This window comes from Drosophila albomicans, chromosome X (genome assembly GCF_009650485.2).
Source record: "Drosophila albomicans strain 15112-1751.03 chromosome X, ASM965048v2, whole genome shotgun sequence".
NCBI classification, from domain to species: Eukaryota; Metazoa; Arthropoda; class Insecta; order Diptera; family Drosophilidae; genus Drosophila; species Drosophila albomicans.
Window position 1 is genome coordinate 2,917,416 of NC_047627.2, and position 14,330 is coordinate 2,931,745.

The 14,330-nt window shown below is 34.3% G+C and overlaps 2 protein-coding genes across 3 annotated transcripts; both read right to left on the reverse strand.

Moving 5' to 3' along the window:
* Positions 1-9,447: 9,447 nt before the first annotated feature.
* LOC117571241 (uncharacterized) lies at positions 9,448-10,907 on the reverse strand. Of its 2 annotated transcripts, none has more exons than XM_034253297.2 (3): positions 10,570-10,907; positions 10,140-10,520; positions 9,448-10,082 (listed from the first exon to the last, which is right to left on the reverse strand). In XM_034253297.2, the coding sequence occupies exons 1-3, from the start codon at positions 10,816-10,818 to the stop codon at positions 9,672-9,674; spliced, it is 1,041 nt and encodes a 346-aa protein (XP_034109188.1). In that variant the 5' UTR covers positions 10,819-10,907; the 3' UTR covers positions 9,448-9,671. The 2 variants fall into 2 exon arrangements, with proteins under 2 accessions (XP_034109188.1, XP_034109195.1); XM_034253304.2 differs by having other exon boundaries at positions 10,140-10,487; positions 10,570-10,905.
* Positions 10,908-11,770: 863 nt separating this feature from the next.
* Positions 11,771-13,012, reverse strand: LOC117571280 (uncharacterized). The gene is made up of 3 exons (XM_034253347.2): positions 12,707-13,012; positions 12,277-12,657; positions 11,771-12,219 (listed from the first exon to the last, which is right to left on the reverse strand). Exons 1-3 carry the CDS (start codon positions 12,953-12,955, stop codon positions 11,806-11,808), a joined length of 1,044 nt encoding a protein of 347 aa, XP_034109238.1. The 5' UTR covers positions 12,956-13,012; the 3' UTR covers positions 11,771-11,805.
* Between the last annotated feature and the right edge of the window lie 1,318 nt (positions 13,013-14,330).

Sequence of the window (14,330 nt, forward strand, 5' to 3'; positions counted from 1 at the left end):
TATTATTATTATTATTATTATTATTATTATTATTATTATTATTATTATTATTATTATTATTATTATTATTATTAGATTATTTTAATATTTTTTTAGACTTTGTTAGAATACTCAAAGAATATTCTTTTTACATGATATTTTCGTGGTATTTTTTCTGATATTCCGGCAACGTTTTTCATGTTTTATTTTTCATATTATTTAAATTTATTGCGTAAAGCTTTTTTCAAACATTGTTATTGTGTTTGTTAGCTTGATTAAATTAAGTGTCATTTTTTTCTATATCATTGATATGTTTATCGTTTTATAATTATTTCATATATTTGTGCTTATATTATTATTATATACTAATTATATTAGTTTTTCGAAAACAAAATCCAATTTATATATTCGCAAATTCATACACTGAAAATTTGTTATCACTTTGAAAAGAAAATTAGAAAGTAAAACTAACCATGATTGAATTGTGTTCGAAATACTAAGATTTTTATTTTGTTGTTTCTAGAATTTAGAGATCTTTTAATCTAGCATTGAAGGACATACTACATTTTTTATTGGTAACTGAGTTTTGTTGGTGTGTGTAATAAGCTGCTGAAGTTTTCATATTTCCTAAAACATACTTTCTCCCACTCTAAAGCTGTCTGCATCTTGCTCGCTCTCTGCTGTGCTATTTTCTCCCTCTATTGCTATCTCTTTATCTATCTCTCTCTCTCTCGCTCGCTCTCTATTGCTATTGCTCCTGTCATTGCGTCGCTCTCTCTTGCGCTCTCTTGGGGTCTTTTGCATTTGTGTCCGTTTGGTGCGCACATCATTAATTTGTTATACGGAGATTATCTATTTTTATTGTTATTAATGGCAAACAATTTATTAAGCTGCGAGGACGACTCACACATGCTCGGGCAATAGGCAAAGGGATGGAGGGATGGACAGAGGAGATAGATAGAGGAGAAGGCAGCACCGGGAGGAGGAGAAGGAGGTGGAAGAGTGTGGGTGTAGTTTGAGTCATGTAAATCAACAAATTTCACTAAACTACGTGCGGGTGTTGTGCAGATGGATTGCTCATTATGCTGCCGGGTGGCAAGAGAACGCGAGAGAAAGAGATAGGAGAGAGAGAGAGCACTGGAGAAAGAGACAGACTAGAAGAACGAGAGCTGTGCAAGGTGTTGACGTTCTGCACTTTGCATTGTTGTTGTTTTGGATGTTGCTCCTTGCGGTGCTCTGCTGTGCTGTGGATGTGGATGTGGATGTGTAACTGCCTCCAGTGCGGATGCTCATTAGTATGCGTAGCGCCCACAAAACTGTTTATTAGGGTCATTAGCGGCGCCTCAGACGCTGCTGCTGCTGCTGCCGCTGCTGTTGCTGTTGCTGTTGCTGCTACGGCCCATTTTAGCATTTTACCATTTCACCATTTTAGCATTTTCCCATTTGCCATTTCCTTTTTCGGCCAGCACTTGCCACGAATAATAGAACCTGCAACTGTAAGTGTAAGTGTAAGTGTAAATGAAGCCCAAGGATGTGCCTGACCAACACTGACAGGTGCCTGCTGACACCCTCCCTTCCCCTACCCCTTCCCCTTTCCCATCCCCTGCATTACTGCCACACTTGCCACAAATGGAGTTGAGGCCTCTTTTCCTTTTTCGGGGGCGTGGCTGAAGTTGTCAGTCAGTGACGAGGAGGAGGAAGCCGGATGGAGGAAGGAGGAAGGAGCACAGGCAATATTAGAGAGCGTAAAAGGCAACTTTATCATATCAGAATACGCTAATAGATCATCATCATTCGCATGGGGCATGATTCAACGATTCAACGTGCAGATATCGCAAGCAAGCAGCTAAATGGGTTACTTAAGCACTTTAATATTGCCATTTAAATTGTTCTTTACTTTAAGTGCCAAACAATTGACTTTAATTTGGAAGAGTTGTTACAGTTTTGATAGATGAATATAGATTTACAAAATTAAAGAGCTATACGTGACTGAGTAATTATATGTTAATATTTTAAGCAGCCGACATAAAAGAGTACTAGAAATATCTTTTTCAAAATTTTTTTACAAAACTAATACAGTTTAAAGAACACGCTTCAATTCTGTTCTATACGGAAATGCAAAATTATTATATTTCTTATAATGTTCTACATTTTGCAAATATTTAAAGTAACTTTAAAGATAAGTGTTTTTCAGTAACAAATCGCAGAGTGATAATGTAGTGAAGTTATACAATCGAAATTTCAAATTTATATGTTTAACTTAAAGAATTTTTTAAAGCTGTGATATTCAAATATACATTTTTTTACAAAACTAATCATTTTTCTTATAATGTTCTAAAATTTGTAAATATTTTAATAGTCCGAAATTGAAAATATTTTTCCTTAGATATCAATTTCTTATCAGTTATGTTCCTTAGTTTGATTATTGTTAATAAAGTTTCTCTAACAGTTCCTACAGTAATAATCTCGAAATTTACATACATACATATATTAAAATAGATCTTTGAAGTTGTTCTTTTGGAATGCTTCGATTGAAATTGTGAACAAATTGCCTTCTTTGCATTAAGAGTTCAGTTAGTGAATCAGAAAATGTAATATAACTATAAACTAGTAAATTAATAATTCATATTTCACACAGCACGAAATGATTTGATTTTCTCAATGTTTTCTAACTTTTCAAACCTAAAATATTTACAGCTTGAGCAGAGCTTGGTCAGTCCAAATGAATCGATGACCAAATAATTACCAGCAGCTTACTCTGTCATCGGAAATAAGTTCGCATGATACTACCACTATCTGATGCTATAATTACAATAATATATATTATAATAGTATAATTTTTGATTCTAAAATACTAAAATACCATAAGCCACCACTTAAAAAAAAAAAGTTCATTTGAAAAACTGCTCAAAAAAAAGTGAAATTTTATTCATTGAAATTGATAAAGAAAAAATACATATGTGGAATGAAATGTATTCGCATAATGCAAAATAATTGTATTATTTATTGTTATAAGTATATTTTCTTTGCAGTTTACTCAGTTCGATGACCATTTTAATTGCCCCCTTAAAAAAAATTATTATTAAATCGTATATCAATGTGGCTTGATGAATGAGTTCTGCATTGAATTGCAAGTTGTGAACTGTCTGACAACAAAATACACTTTGCACTCTTTGCACATAGCTAATAGTTTATACCAACGACTCTTATAAACACTTGCCACACCCCTCCCCCATCCTGCCTCTCGTAGTTCCCATCGAATCGAATCGAATGGCAGAGACAAAAAATAAACAGCGCATAAATTTAATATTAAATAAGCATAACATAATAAATTCGATTCCAATAAATCCAATTAGTCATGGCCAAATTATTATTGTCGGCCGTCGAAAGAGAACTGAGAATTTCTATCGCGACTCGCTGACTGTCTGACCTTACTCTGCCTCCGCCTCCGCCTCCTCTTCCTCCTTCTCCTTTTCCTTGAACGTTTGTCGAGTATATTTTATGCCTTGCTGGCAGTTTCGTTGATAAGACAACGCGATGCTGATAGCACCGCGGGAGGAGAGATGGAAATCGAAATCCAAATGAAAATGGAGCTGGAGCTGGAAACAAGCGCTGCTTTCTGTTGTTGTCTTGTCTTGGGCTCTGCTGCTTCTGCTTTTGCTTCCTCTGACATCTCAACTCCCCCCCTGGGGATCGAGTTGAACTCTAACCTTGCTGCTGGCTGCTGACTGCCGACTGCCAACTGAGAAATTGAAATGCCAAACGCAATCAAATGAATTTGTCTGTGAGGATCGAGAGCATCGAGAGATCGTCGCATCGACCGAATTCCATGCGATTCCCTCTCCTTCTCTGCTCTCTTCCTATCAGTGACTGGCTCACATTTCCGTTGTGCGTAGACAAATGAGATAATTGGGCACATGAATTTATGGAGCGCTGCGCCATGCGATGGCAGTGACAAGTGGCCACCATGGTAACCCATTGCCCCTGCCCATGCCTCTGCCTCTGCTCCTCCCTGCATATCTGCTGCCACCTTATACTCTTTCGAAGAGCACTTTAAATATCACACAGTTTAAGCAACGTTTCAAGTCGAGTATTTTGTAGGCACAATATTTGAAATGTAATAGTATATCGATATACCAAATACAGTCGATGGTGTATTTTTATACCCGCTACCCATAGGGTAGAAGGGTATTATAACTTTGTGCCGGCAGGAAATGTATGTAACAGGTAGAAGGAGGCATCTCCGACCCTATAAAGTATATATATACTTGATCAGCGTCAACAACCGAGACGATATAGCCATGTCCGTCTGTCCGTCTGTCCGTGTGAACACCTAGATCTCAGAGACTATAAGAGATAGAGCTATAATTTTTTTTTCGACAGCATTTGTTATGTTTGCACGCAGATCAAGTTTGTTTCAAATTTTTGCCACGCCCACTTCCGCCCCCACAAATCAAAAAAATCGAATAACAAGCGTAATTTTAAAGCTAAAGTTACGAATTTTGGTATATACAGTAATAACTATAGTAGTTATGATCCCTGAAAATTTGGTTACGATCAGATAAAAATTGTGGAAGTTATTAAAGAAATACTTTTGTATGGCCAAAAACGCCTACTTACTAGGGGTCTTAGTTGCTTTGGCTAACAAACTGGTATATTGTGCCGTCTATGGTATATTTTGAATGCGGTACTATATCGATATACCAAATATACCATTTGGTATATTTTAGTATTTTTACAGTATATTTGGTATATTTTGAGAATAATACCGCAAAATATATTGCTTTTCTTCAAAATGGGTAGCGGGTATCTCACAGTCGAGTACACGCGACTGTAGCTTTCTTACTTGTTCGGTACAGATTAATAGCATGTTTCAATTATATACAATATATACAGTATATAAATATATAGTGTATATATGCACCATATATGTATATACTATTTTCCAGAGAGGGGAACCTTACCTTTCTGTATTTCTATAGTAGTAGTATACTTTATATACTACAGATATTATATATCATATACTACATACAAATATACTAGTTTTGAATGAAAAAATTGGAAAATTGTTATTGTTATTATCTTGCAAATTAAAAAAAAATTTTATTACGTTCTTATTTTCTATTAATTTTATAATAAATGTATAAAATGGAAAAAGTATTTAGTACTTACTGTTACCATAAAAACAATTATTACATTTCTAGACTAAACAAATTTTTAAAATAAGAACTTAAATAAACTTAAGGTGCTATTGTTGCTTGTAAATGCATTTTAAAATAAATATAAATCAATTAAACACATTTTTTTAGCTGATATACATTCAAATCGATCTTAACTTTGTACTGTGAGTGTGTTGAGTATTCGGTGTGCTGCAGCTCGCTTGTTACTCGTAAGCGTTCAGCTTTTTATTTGTGTGATTTATTTAATAAGCAGCATTCACATAAAGAAATCGACATGTAACGCACCCTACTGCCAACCCCCAATCCGAGTCCAAAGCCAAAGCCCCGTTTTGGGGCCTATCTGTAGAAGCCCCCAACGAACATGTCCAGTGCATGAATGTACAAATTTATTGGCCATCCGTCACAATTGCAACGCGGTCCAGGCAGCAACGAATTGTGGCAATACTCGTATGTTGCACACGGGCGCCGCGCCGATAAGCAAACGCCAAACGCCAAACTGCCAACTCGCATCTCTCGCCTCGCACTTGAAAATTTGTGACGTGTTTTTGCATGGAAGACATGCCGCATTTTGGTTGCACGTTGCAAGTTATCTCGCGAGCAGCTTCAAGCATTCCGCATAACCGAAATACTCGCCCATCAACTGTCAACTCGCAAAAAAAAACAAAAAAGTGAGGTGCATAAATGCCGAAACTTAAATGAAGCTGACACATTGTCAACTTTGTCGATTGCGTCGCGATTCGTCGAATTGATTCCGCACATCGCAATATGAATGCAATTAATATGTCTATCTTCTTTTTTTATGCGCACAAGTTGAATGCATGGAGTTATACTCAGGAGAGTATTTGATCATTCTAAAAGTTGTCTGCTATTAATGCAAGTTTTTTAATAGCCAAATAAAAAAAAGGTCCATCGAGGCAAAACAAAAATTCAATTAACAAAAATTTTTAAAAATTTATAATGTTTTATATTCTATGTGTTGTCTAATTCGAATTAGATAAAAGTATTTTAATTGATATAAAAGATGGTGTATGGTCTTCGGAATTTTCATTTCATATCGCCAAATAGAAAAAAATCGGAGAAATCATTATGAATAATAAATGGGGAAAATAAATACTACCCTTCTTCAACTACCCATCGGCTTTAATTTGATATAACTTTGAATGGGGACTGAAAATTTCCATCAATTAGGGTTATTGAAATACACACTACGATGAATTTTATGTTTAGCCAATTAAAGGAATATAAGCCTTAATTTGTATTGTAAACTCATTTTTTTTGTCGAAATAGCATAACGAATAAATTCTTGTATATATACCATCCAAAACAATGTTCTTTATGGTACCAGCTACTCATAGAGTAAAAGGGTATAATATCTTTGCAGTACTTCACCGATGTACCAAATATGACCTCCGGTATATTTTACTATTTTTGTGGTATATTTGGAATATTTTTAGTGCGGTATTAGCACTGTTCTGCCTTTATTGAAAATGGGTAGCAAGTACTCTACAGTACACTTACTTGTTTTCGTTTTAACAAAAAAAAATTAAATACTTGCAAATACTAACGAAAAATGGAATATCAAGCGAAATTTTAAATTTTAAAAAATAAATGGCAAACAAGTAAAAAACCTAGTCGAGCACACTCGACTGTGAGATAGCCGCTACCCATTTTGAATATTTCGTTGTTTTTTTTTTAAATATACTAAAATAAAATACCACAAAAATACCAAACACATATTAAATTGTATAATTGGTATATAGTATAGAGTGCAAAATATACCAGTAGTATTTTAATATACTATCAATATATTTTAGTTTTTTTTTTTGGTATGTTTATTTGATATAATATTGGAATGTTTTACTTTTATTATAAATAACTTGTATATTGGAAGAAAGCATTAACTACTTGCAGTGTTAACTTTTATTAAGTATATAGTAGTATTTTAGTATTTTTCAGGTCTATTAATTTGGTATAATCCCGAACTTGTGATGAAAGCATTAACTACTTGCAGCGTTAACTTTTCTATTCGACATTTTTGGAATTTGTTTGCTTTGCTACCAATACTCTGCCCACTTTATTGAGTACAAATTGGCAATATCCCCCTGATATATCATCCGTTCGTAATATTGCCGACAGAAGCGCATTCTGACAGCAATTTTCCACCACTCTTCCCCATCCACCACCCCCTCCCGTTCACCGTCCTTCCTCCCAATGTTCTTCATCGCTGCTCGCTTGTCATGTTTACTGAGTTGTTTTGTTGCGCCAGCAAAATGAGCATCATTTTTTTTGGGGCGAAGCCACTGGGAATGCTTGGCAAAGAGGGGTGAGGAAGAGGGGAAAAGGTGGGGGTAGCTGGTAGTGAAGTAATGGAGCTCAATGATATTAATACGTTCGCTCGTTATCAAATTGCGTTTGCATGCAGAATGGACAGCTTGGACGGAATGGGTTACACTGGTCATTTCTCTTGCTCTTGCTCTCCCTTTCTCAGTCATTGTTGCTGTCTTTGTTGCACTCAGTAAGTGTGTGTGTGTGTGTGTGTGTTGCTGCTGTTATTATTATTGTTATTTTTGTGCTTTGCCGGACACGGACATGAAACGAGCGCCATATTTAAGCGTCGTACGTGAGCTGTGATTTGTGGTGATGCCATCCTGAAAGGCTCCCCTCCCCCTACCCTTCTCCATCCCCTTCTCGATCCCCTCAAAGCAAACACCCCCGCTCAGAAGTCGAACGAAACACACAAAAACCGAAACAAAGCGTAAAAAGCCTAAACAATAAACACACATAGAAAGAGAACAACGCAAAGCTTTGGCTTAGAACGTGAGTGGAAATTGGGAGCAGGTTTATATCTAGGCAAGGGGGAGAGGTGCAGTGCGGTGCGGTGGTTCAAAGGTGACAAAATGCCAATGCAAATAAAACGACGGCGACAAAAACTTTATTTAATTTAAAAGCGAAAAATATAAAATAAATTTTCCACATTTGACTTTTACAACGACAATTTGCCCGTTCACTGTCGTAAACCGACGGCACCCCCCGCTCACCCCCTTCCCCGTCATCTAGAGCTCCCCCTCGCCCACCAGCATCAGCATATTTGAGCACCCTCGTCAGCAAACGAACCTAACCGATTTTTCTGCCTATGGCAACCTTTTTGCGACCCCTAACACACACTCGCACAAAATGGCGACCCCTAAGCCACCCCCAACCCCCAGACAGTGGGGGGAAAGGGGAAAAGGCGCCGTAAAGCGAAAAGCGTAAACCGTAAACCGTAACCAAAAACCGTACGCAAAGTTACGATAATCGTTTATTGAAATGCAAATTTTTTGCTGATTTTGCTGCTTTTAGAAGTCAATTTGCGTTGCCCCCCACTCCCCCCGACAGGCCCTTGCGGGGGGCTTCTTTGGACTATGTGGCAACTTTTACACTTTTGTTATGATTGTCTCTTGCTTACGCCAAAAACAATACAATAAAAGGTCATCTATTTAACATATGCATTTGCATATTTACAAGTTGCCACCACCGCCACCGCCACCCCCTTCCCCTTCCCCTTGCCCTTCCCTTCTCCACTCTTTTCGAAGGTGAGCTGAGTTGACATCGCGAAGGGGTTTAGTTGAGGTCTCCTTGGTTGTCGCTTAAGTGGATTCATTCTGGTAATTACCTTTGGGGGCCATTTTCTGGGCCAGCAGCTGCATCATTCGACATCGTCTTGATTCGCAGTTTCTTTACTTGTTCGTAGCAAATATAGCAATATATATTGTAAAGGGGTTATCAGAATGTCTCTTTACAAATTGGGGCAGTGTCAGCATTTTGCTAAGGGTTATCCAATGTTCTCTCATTGGTATTTTTGACATCATCAAGATTTAGTTAAGGAATTCTTTCCCCATTTCTCCAACTTTCTTATTACATTATTTGCATACTTTAAGTTTTATAAATGATTTATTTTTGTTAACTATAAAACACAAATTTTCAATATTGAGAAAAGTGTTCAAAATTGTATTAATTGCATGTATAAGAGAAATTTCTTTTATTAAGTCGAATTCCTAAAAAGGGGTAAACTGAATTTAACTAAACTTGCATATAAAATCATTTGGTAATATTTAAAATTTATTTGCAGCTTTGTCTGTCAGTTTTTTCAACACCCATTCGACTTTGCATCGCAGAAATCAAAAGTTAAAACTTTATGCTCTTTATATAAAAATACAAATCCAATGCTTAAATTGGAGTTACAAAAATCAGTAATAATATATCGAATTACTCGACGCTCAATTATAATATAATATATAATATAATATAATATAATATCACATAAATTAAAATTTATTAAAATGCATTGAACCAAATAAAAACAGTAAACAGTAAAGAAAATTTTTTAAATAACTAATGGATCTGTAAATTTCCAACGACTGGAGTACTCTTGATCCTTAAGGGCATTTATTGACATAATGTTGTTTGCTTTTTTCAGTCCAAGTGATCCTAATATCGATCCACGTTTTGACACATACACGTTTTTATTACCTCCTATATAAAAAATTGAGTTCTGGACAGGAATAACTTTTTTTTTTTTTTTTTTTGTCCTATCTCTTTAGCTATTGTAATTTTACGCTTTGATTTTACATTTTCTACCACATTCTCCATTGGTTTAGAGGTCTGATCATTGAGAGGTGCACTGAGTTCTAAAATAATGATATCATCGTCCAGTCCTGTCGACCCAAGTCTCGAAGGAGTTCTTGCTTTAGAGCTCTCTGGATTATTTATAGTTTTGATGTTCTTAAATTCTTCAATATAGAAGGCATATAGCGCATCTATTTCTGCGGCGGATTCTTCATCTTCAAAATTTTGTTTCTTTTTGTGATTTGTGTCTTTAACCTTTGACTTCACATTTCTCAAAACTTTTTTCTTTTGTTTCGGTTCAACGGCACGTTTAAGATTCTAAGTTGTAAATGGATGTAAATGTAGTGGATTTATGGAAGAATCTTTTACACTTACCTCCGATGGATCTTGTACGATTAGATTTTGTCGCAAGGCAAACGACGATCCAGTTCGCACTAATACTCCCAAAATAGTTAAATCAAATAGAGTCTGCTTAACAAGCAAATCTTCATCACTTTTGTCGTACACCACATGATCGCATATCTTCTTATCGTACACAAAAATATCAGAAGCTGTGTACTGTAGTTCGGCAATCGCTTTCATGACACTAATCTTGATTTCGGTGGGTGTTCCGAAGACGTCGTTTGGATTATCTCCTATATTTTTCAAAGCAAACAACAAATTGAGTTCTCGACAGGAACAATTTTTCACAGGAGGAATTCTTGCTTTAAAGCTCTCTGGATTCTTTTGTTTCGGTTCAACGGCAGGTTTAAGATTCTAACTTGTAAATGGTTGTAAATGTAGTGGAAGAATCTTTTACACTTACCTCCGATGAAACTTGTACGATTAGACTTTGTAGCAAGGCAAACGTCGATCCAGTTTGCGCTAATACTCCCAAAAAAGTTAAATCAAATAGAGTCTGCTTAACAAGCAAATCTTTATCACTTTTGTCATACACCACATGATCGCAGATCTTCTTTTCGTACACAAAAATATCAGAAGCTGTGTTCTGTAGTTCGGTAATCGCCTTTATAACACTAATCTTGATTTCGGTGGGTGTTCCGAAGATGTCCATAATGAAATCTGAATGTTATGCTTATGAGTTTAGTAAAGACACTAAAATATAATACAAATGTAACTTTGACTTGACTTTCAGCCTGACTACTTGATTAACACATTTTGTAAAGAGAAGTGAAATTTAAATAGTAAATCGAAGAGCAGTATAAAAAACAAGTTTAAATAAAAGTTGTATCACCATTCCTATTAGCTATTAAATTTGCACTGGCTGATGACTGAGGTTTTGATATTGAACCAGAATCCAATTGTTAACACTTAGTAAGGGTTAAGGGTTAAGGGTTATCCAATGTTCTCTCATTGGTATTTTTGACATCATCAAGATTTAGTTAAGGAATTCTTTCCCCATTTCTCCAACTTTCTTATTACATTATTTGCATACTTTAAGTTTTATAAATGATTTATTTTTGTTAACTATAAAACACAAATTTTCAATATTGAGAAAAGTGTTCAAAAATTGTATTAATTGCATGTATAAGAGAAATTTCTTTTATTAAGTCGAATTCCTAAAAAGGGGTAAACTGAATTTAACTAAACTTGCATATAAAATCATTTGGTAATATTTAAAATTTATTTGCAGCTTTGTCTGTCAGTTTTTTCAACACCCATTCGACTTTGCATCGCAGAAATCAAAAGTTAAAACTTTATGCTCTTTATATAAAAATACAAATCCAATGCTTAAAATTGGAGTTACAAAAATCAGTAATAATATATCGAATTACTCGACGCTCAATTATAATATAATATATATAATATAATATAATATAATATCACATAAATTAAAATTTATTAAAATGCATTGAACCAAATAAAAACAGTAAACAGTAAAGAAAATTTTTAAATATAACTAATGGATCTGTAAATTTCCAACGACTGGAGTACTCTTGATCCTTAAGGGCATTTATTGACATAATGTTGTTTGCTTTTTTCAGTCCAAGTGATCCTAATATCGATCCACGTTTTGACACATACACGTTTTTATTACCTCCTATATAAAAAATTGAGTTCTGGACAGGAATAACTTTTTTTTTTTTTTTTTTTTTTGTCCTATCTCTTTAGCTATTGTAATTTTACGCTTTGATTTTACATTTTCTACCACATTCTCCATTGGTTTAGAGGTCTGATCATTGAGAGATGCACTGAGTTCTAAAATAATGATATCATCGTCCAGTCCTGTCGACCCAAGTCTCGAAGGAGTTCTTGCTTTAGAGCTCTCTGGATTATTTATAGTTTTGATGTTCTTAAATTCTTCAATATAGAAGGCAAATAGCGCATCTATTTCTGCGGCGGATTCTTCATCTTCAAAATTTTGTTTCTTTTTGTGATTTGTGTCTTTAACCTTTGACTTCACATTTCTCAAAACTTTTTTCTTTTGTTTCGGTTCAACGGCACGTTTAAGATTCTAAGTTGTAAATGGATGTAAATGTAGTGGATTTATGGAAGAATCTTTTACACTTACCTCCGATGGAACTTGTACGATTAGATTTTGTCGCAAGGCAAACGACGATCCAGTTCGCACTAATACTCCCAAAATAGTTAAATCAAATAGAGTCTGCTTAACAAGCAAATCTTTATCACTTTTGTCGTACACCACATGATCGCATATCTTCTTATCGTACACAAAAATATCAGAAGCTGTGTACTGTAGTTCGGCAATCGCTTTCATGACACTAATCTTGATTTCGGTGGGTGTTCCGAAGACGTCGTTTGGATTATCTCCTATATTTTTCAAAGCAAACAACAAATTGAGTTCTCGACAGGAAGAATTTTTCACAGGAGGAATTCTTGCTTTAAAGCTCTCTGGATTCTTTTGTTTCGGTTCAACGGCAGGTTTAAGATTCTAACTTGTAAATGGTTGTAAATGTAGTGGAAGAATCTTTTACACTTACCTCCGATGAAACTTGTACGATTAGACTTTGTAGCAAGGCAAACGTCGATCCAGTTTGCGCTAATACTCCCAAAAAAGTTAAATCAAATAGAGTCTGCTTAACAAGCAAATCTTTATCACTTTTGTCATACACCACATGATCGCAGATCTTCTTTTCGTACACAAAAATATCAGAAGCTGTGTTCTGTAGTTCGGTAATCGCCTTTATAACACTAATCTTGATTTCGGTGGGTGTTCCGAAGATGTCCATAATGAAATCTGAATGTTATGCTTATGAGTTTAGTAAAGACACTAAAATATAATACAAATGTAAGTTTGACTTGACTTTCAGCCTGACTACTTGATTAACACATTTTGTAAAGAGAAGTGAAATTTAAATAGTAAATCGAAGAGCAGTATAAAAAACAAGTTTAAATAAAAGTTGTATCATCATTCCTATTAGCTATACAATTTACACTGGCTGATGACTGATGTTTTGATATTGAACCAGAATCCTATTTTTAACACTTAGTAGTTTCATTTAGTCGCAATTATTTACAGAATATCCCGTTTAGAATTAATGCTAAAACGTGGTACTACGTAATTAATCAATTCATTGATATGATATATATTAATTGATATGCATCAAGTGAACAGTTATCCATTATGTCTTTATATAAATACTTGAATATAATATTGGAACTCATGCTAATTTCGGCTTATTACTTTCATAGTCGTGTAGATAACTATGTCATTATCTATATCTTTTTATGTTTGCATACAAAATTAAATTCATTAATTATTCATTTTTCTTGTTCTGGTAAAATTTCAGCGAAAATCGTTTATCCGGAGACTGAGTTCATATGAAGTTTGTTTGTTCTGTACATTATTGTAGGATTATTTATTTCTTATATAATAATTTTAATATATTTATTGCAAAAATTTACTAGATAGCGAATAATAACAAAAATATTTTTTTATGATAAATTACAATTTTTGGACAGTCCTTATGAATTCTGAGTTTGGTGTGGATCGGATAATCGTATAAGTTATGTAAGAATTTATTTTATAGGGCAATAATGGCTGCTGCCATGGTATTCTTAATTAATATACCAAAAATTACTAAGTTATACCGAAGGCTATATTTGGTATCACAAAATTCTCCTAATTGTTATACTAAATATAGCATTCAGGAAGTTTTGTATTTTTTTTTTTTTTGTATATTAATTAAACAAAGCAATGGGTTTTATTATTAAAATATACAAAACATTAAAAATGTTTGCTAATTGATAATCCAAATAGATCCATCGGTATAGTTTAGTATTTTTTCAGTTTATTTTCTCACTGCTTTGTTTTATTAATAATGGGTACCGGGTATCTCAAAGTCGAGCATATACAACTGTAGCTTTCTTTCTTGTTATAAAATCTTAAGAAGTTAAGAAACAATATTTATTTTTACAAAATAAATTTGAATGATTTCATAAAAGGTTTTTTCATTGGTTTTCTACGAAATGTTCTTGAAATCTAGATACGATTTCATACTTTAAGATTTTCGTTTTCTCAACGCACTCTTCAGATAAAAATTCTTAGTTTCAAATATTGTTTATGGGTAATTTTTGCTGTAGATTCGTTTTGTCTGCATTTAT

What these genes read in the sequence shown, in the direction of transcription:
- LOC117571241 (XM_034253297.2), bottom strand. Translation starts at nt 10,818, where the DNA reads ATGGACATCTTCGGAACACCCACCGAAATCAAGATTAGTGTTATAAAG. An exon ending in TCGTACAAGTTTCATCGGAG is followed by an intron (nt 10,521 to 10,569) that starts GTAAGTGTAAAA and finishes TTTACAAGTTAG; the next exon opens with AATCTTAAACCTGCCGTTGA. An exon ending in TCGTACAAGATCCATCGGAG is followed by an intron (nt 10,083 to 10,139) that starts GTAAGTGTAAAA and finishes TTTACAACTTAG; the next exon opens with AATCTTAAACGTGCCGTTGA.
- LOC117571280 (XM_034253347.2), bottom strand. Translation starts at nt 12,955, where the DNA reads ATGGACATCTTCGGAACACCCACCGAAATCAAGATTAGTGTTATAAAG. An exon ending in TCGTACAAGTTTCATCGGAG is followed by an intron (nt 12,658 to 12,706) that starts GTAAGTGTAAAA and finishes TTTACAAGTTAG; the next exon opens with AATCTTAAACCTGCCGTTGA. An exon ending in TCGTACAAGTTCCATCGGAG is followed by an intron (nt 12,220 to 12,276) that starts GTAAGTGTAAAA and finishes TTTACAACTTAG; the next exon opens with AATCTTAAACGTGCCGTTGA.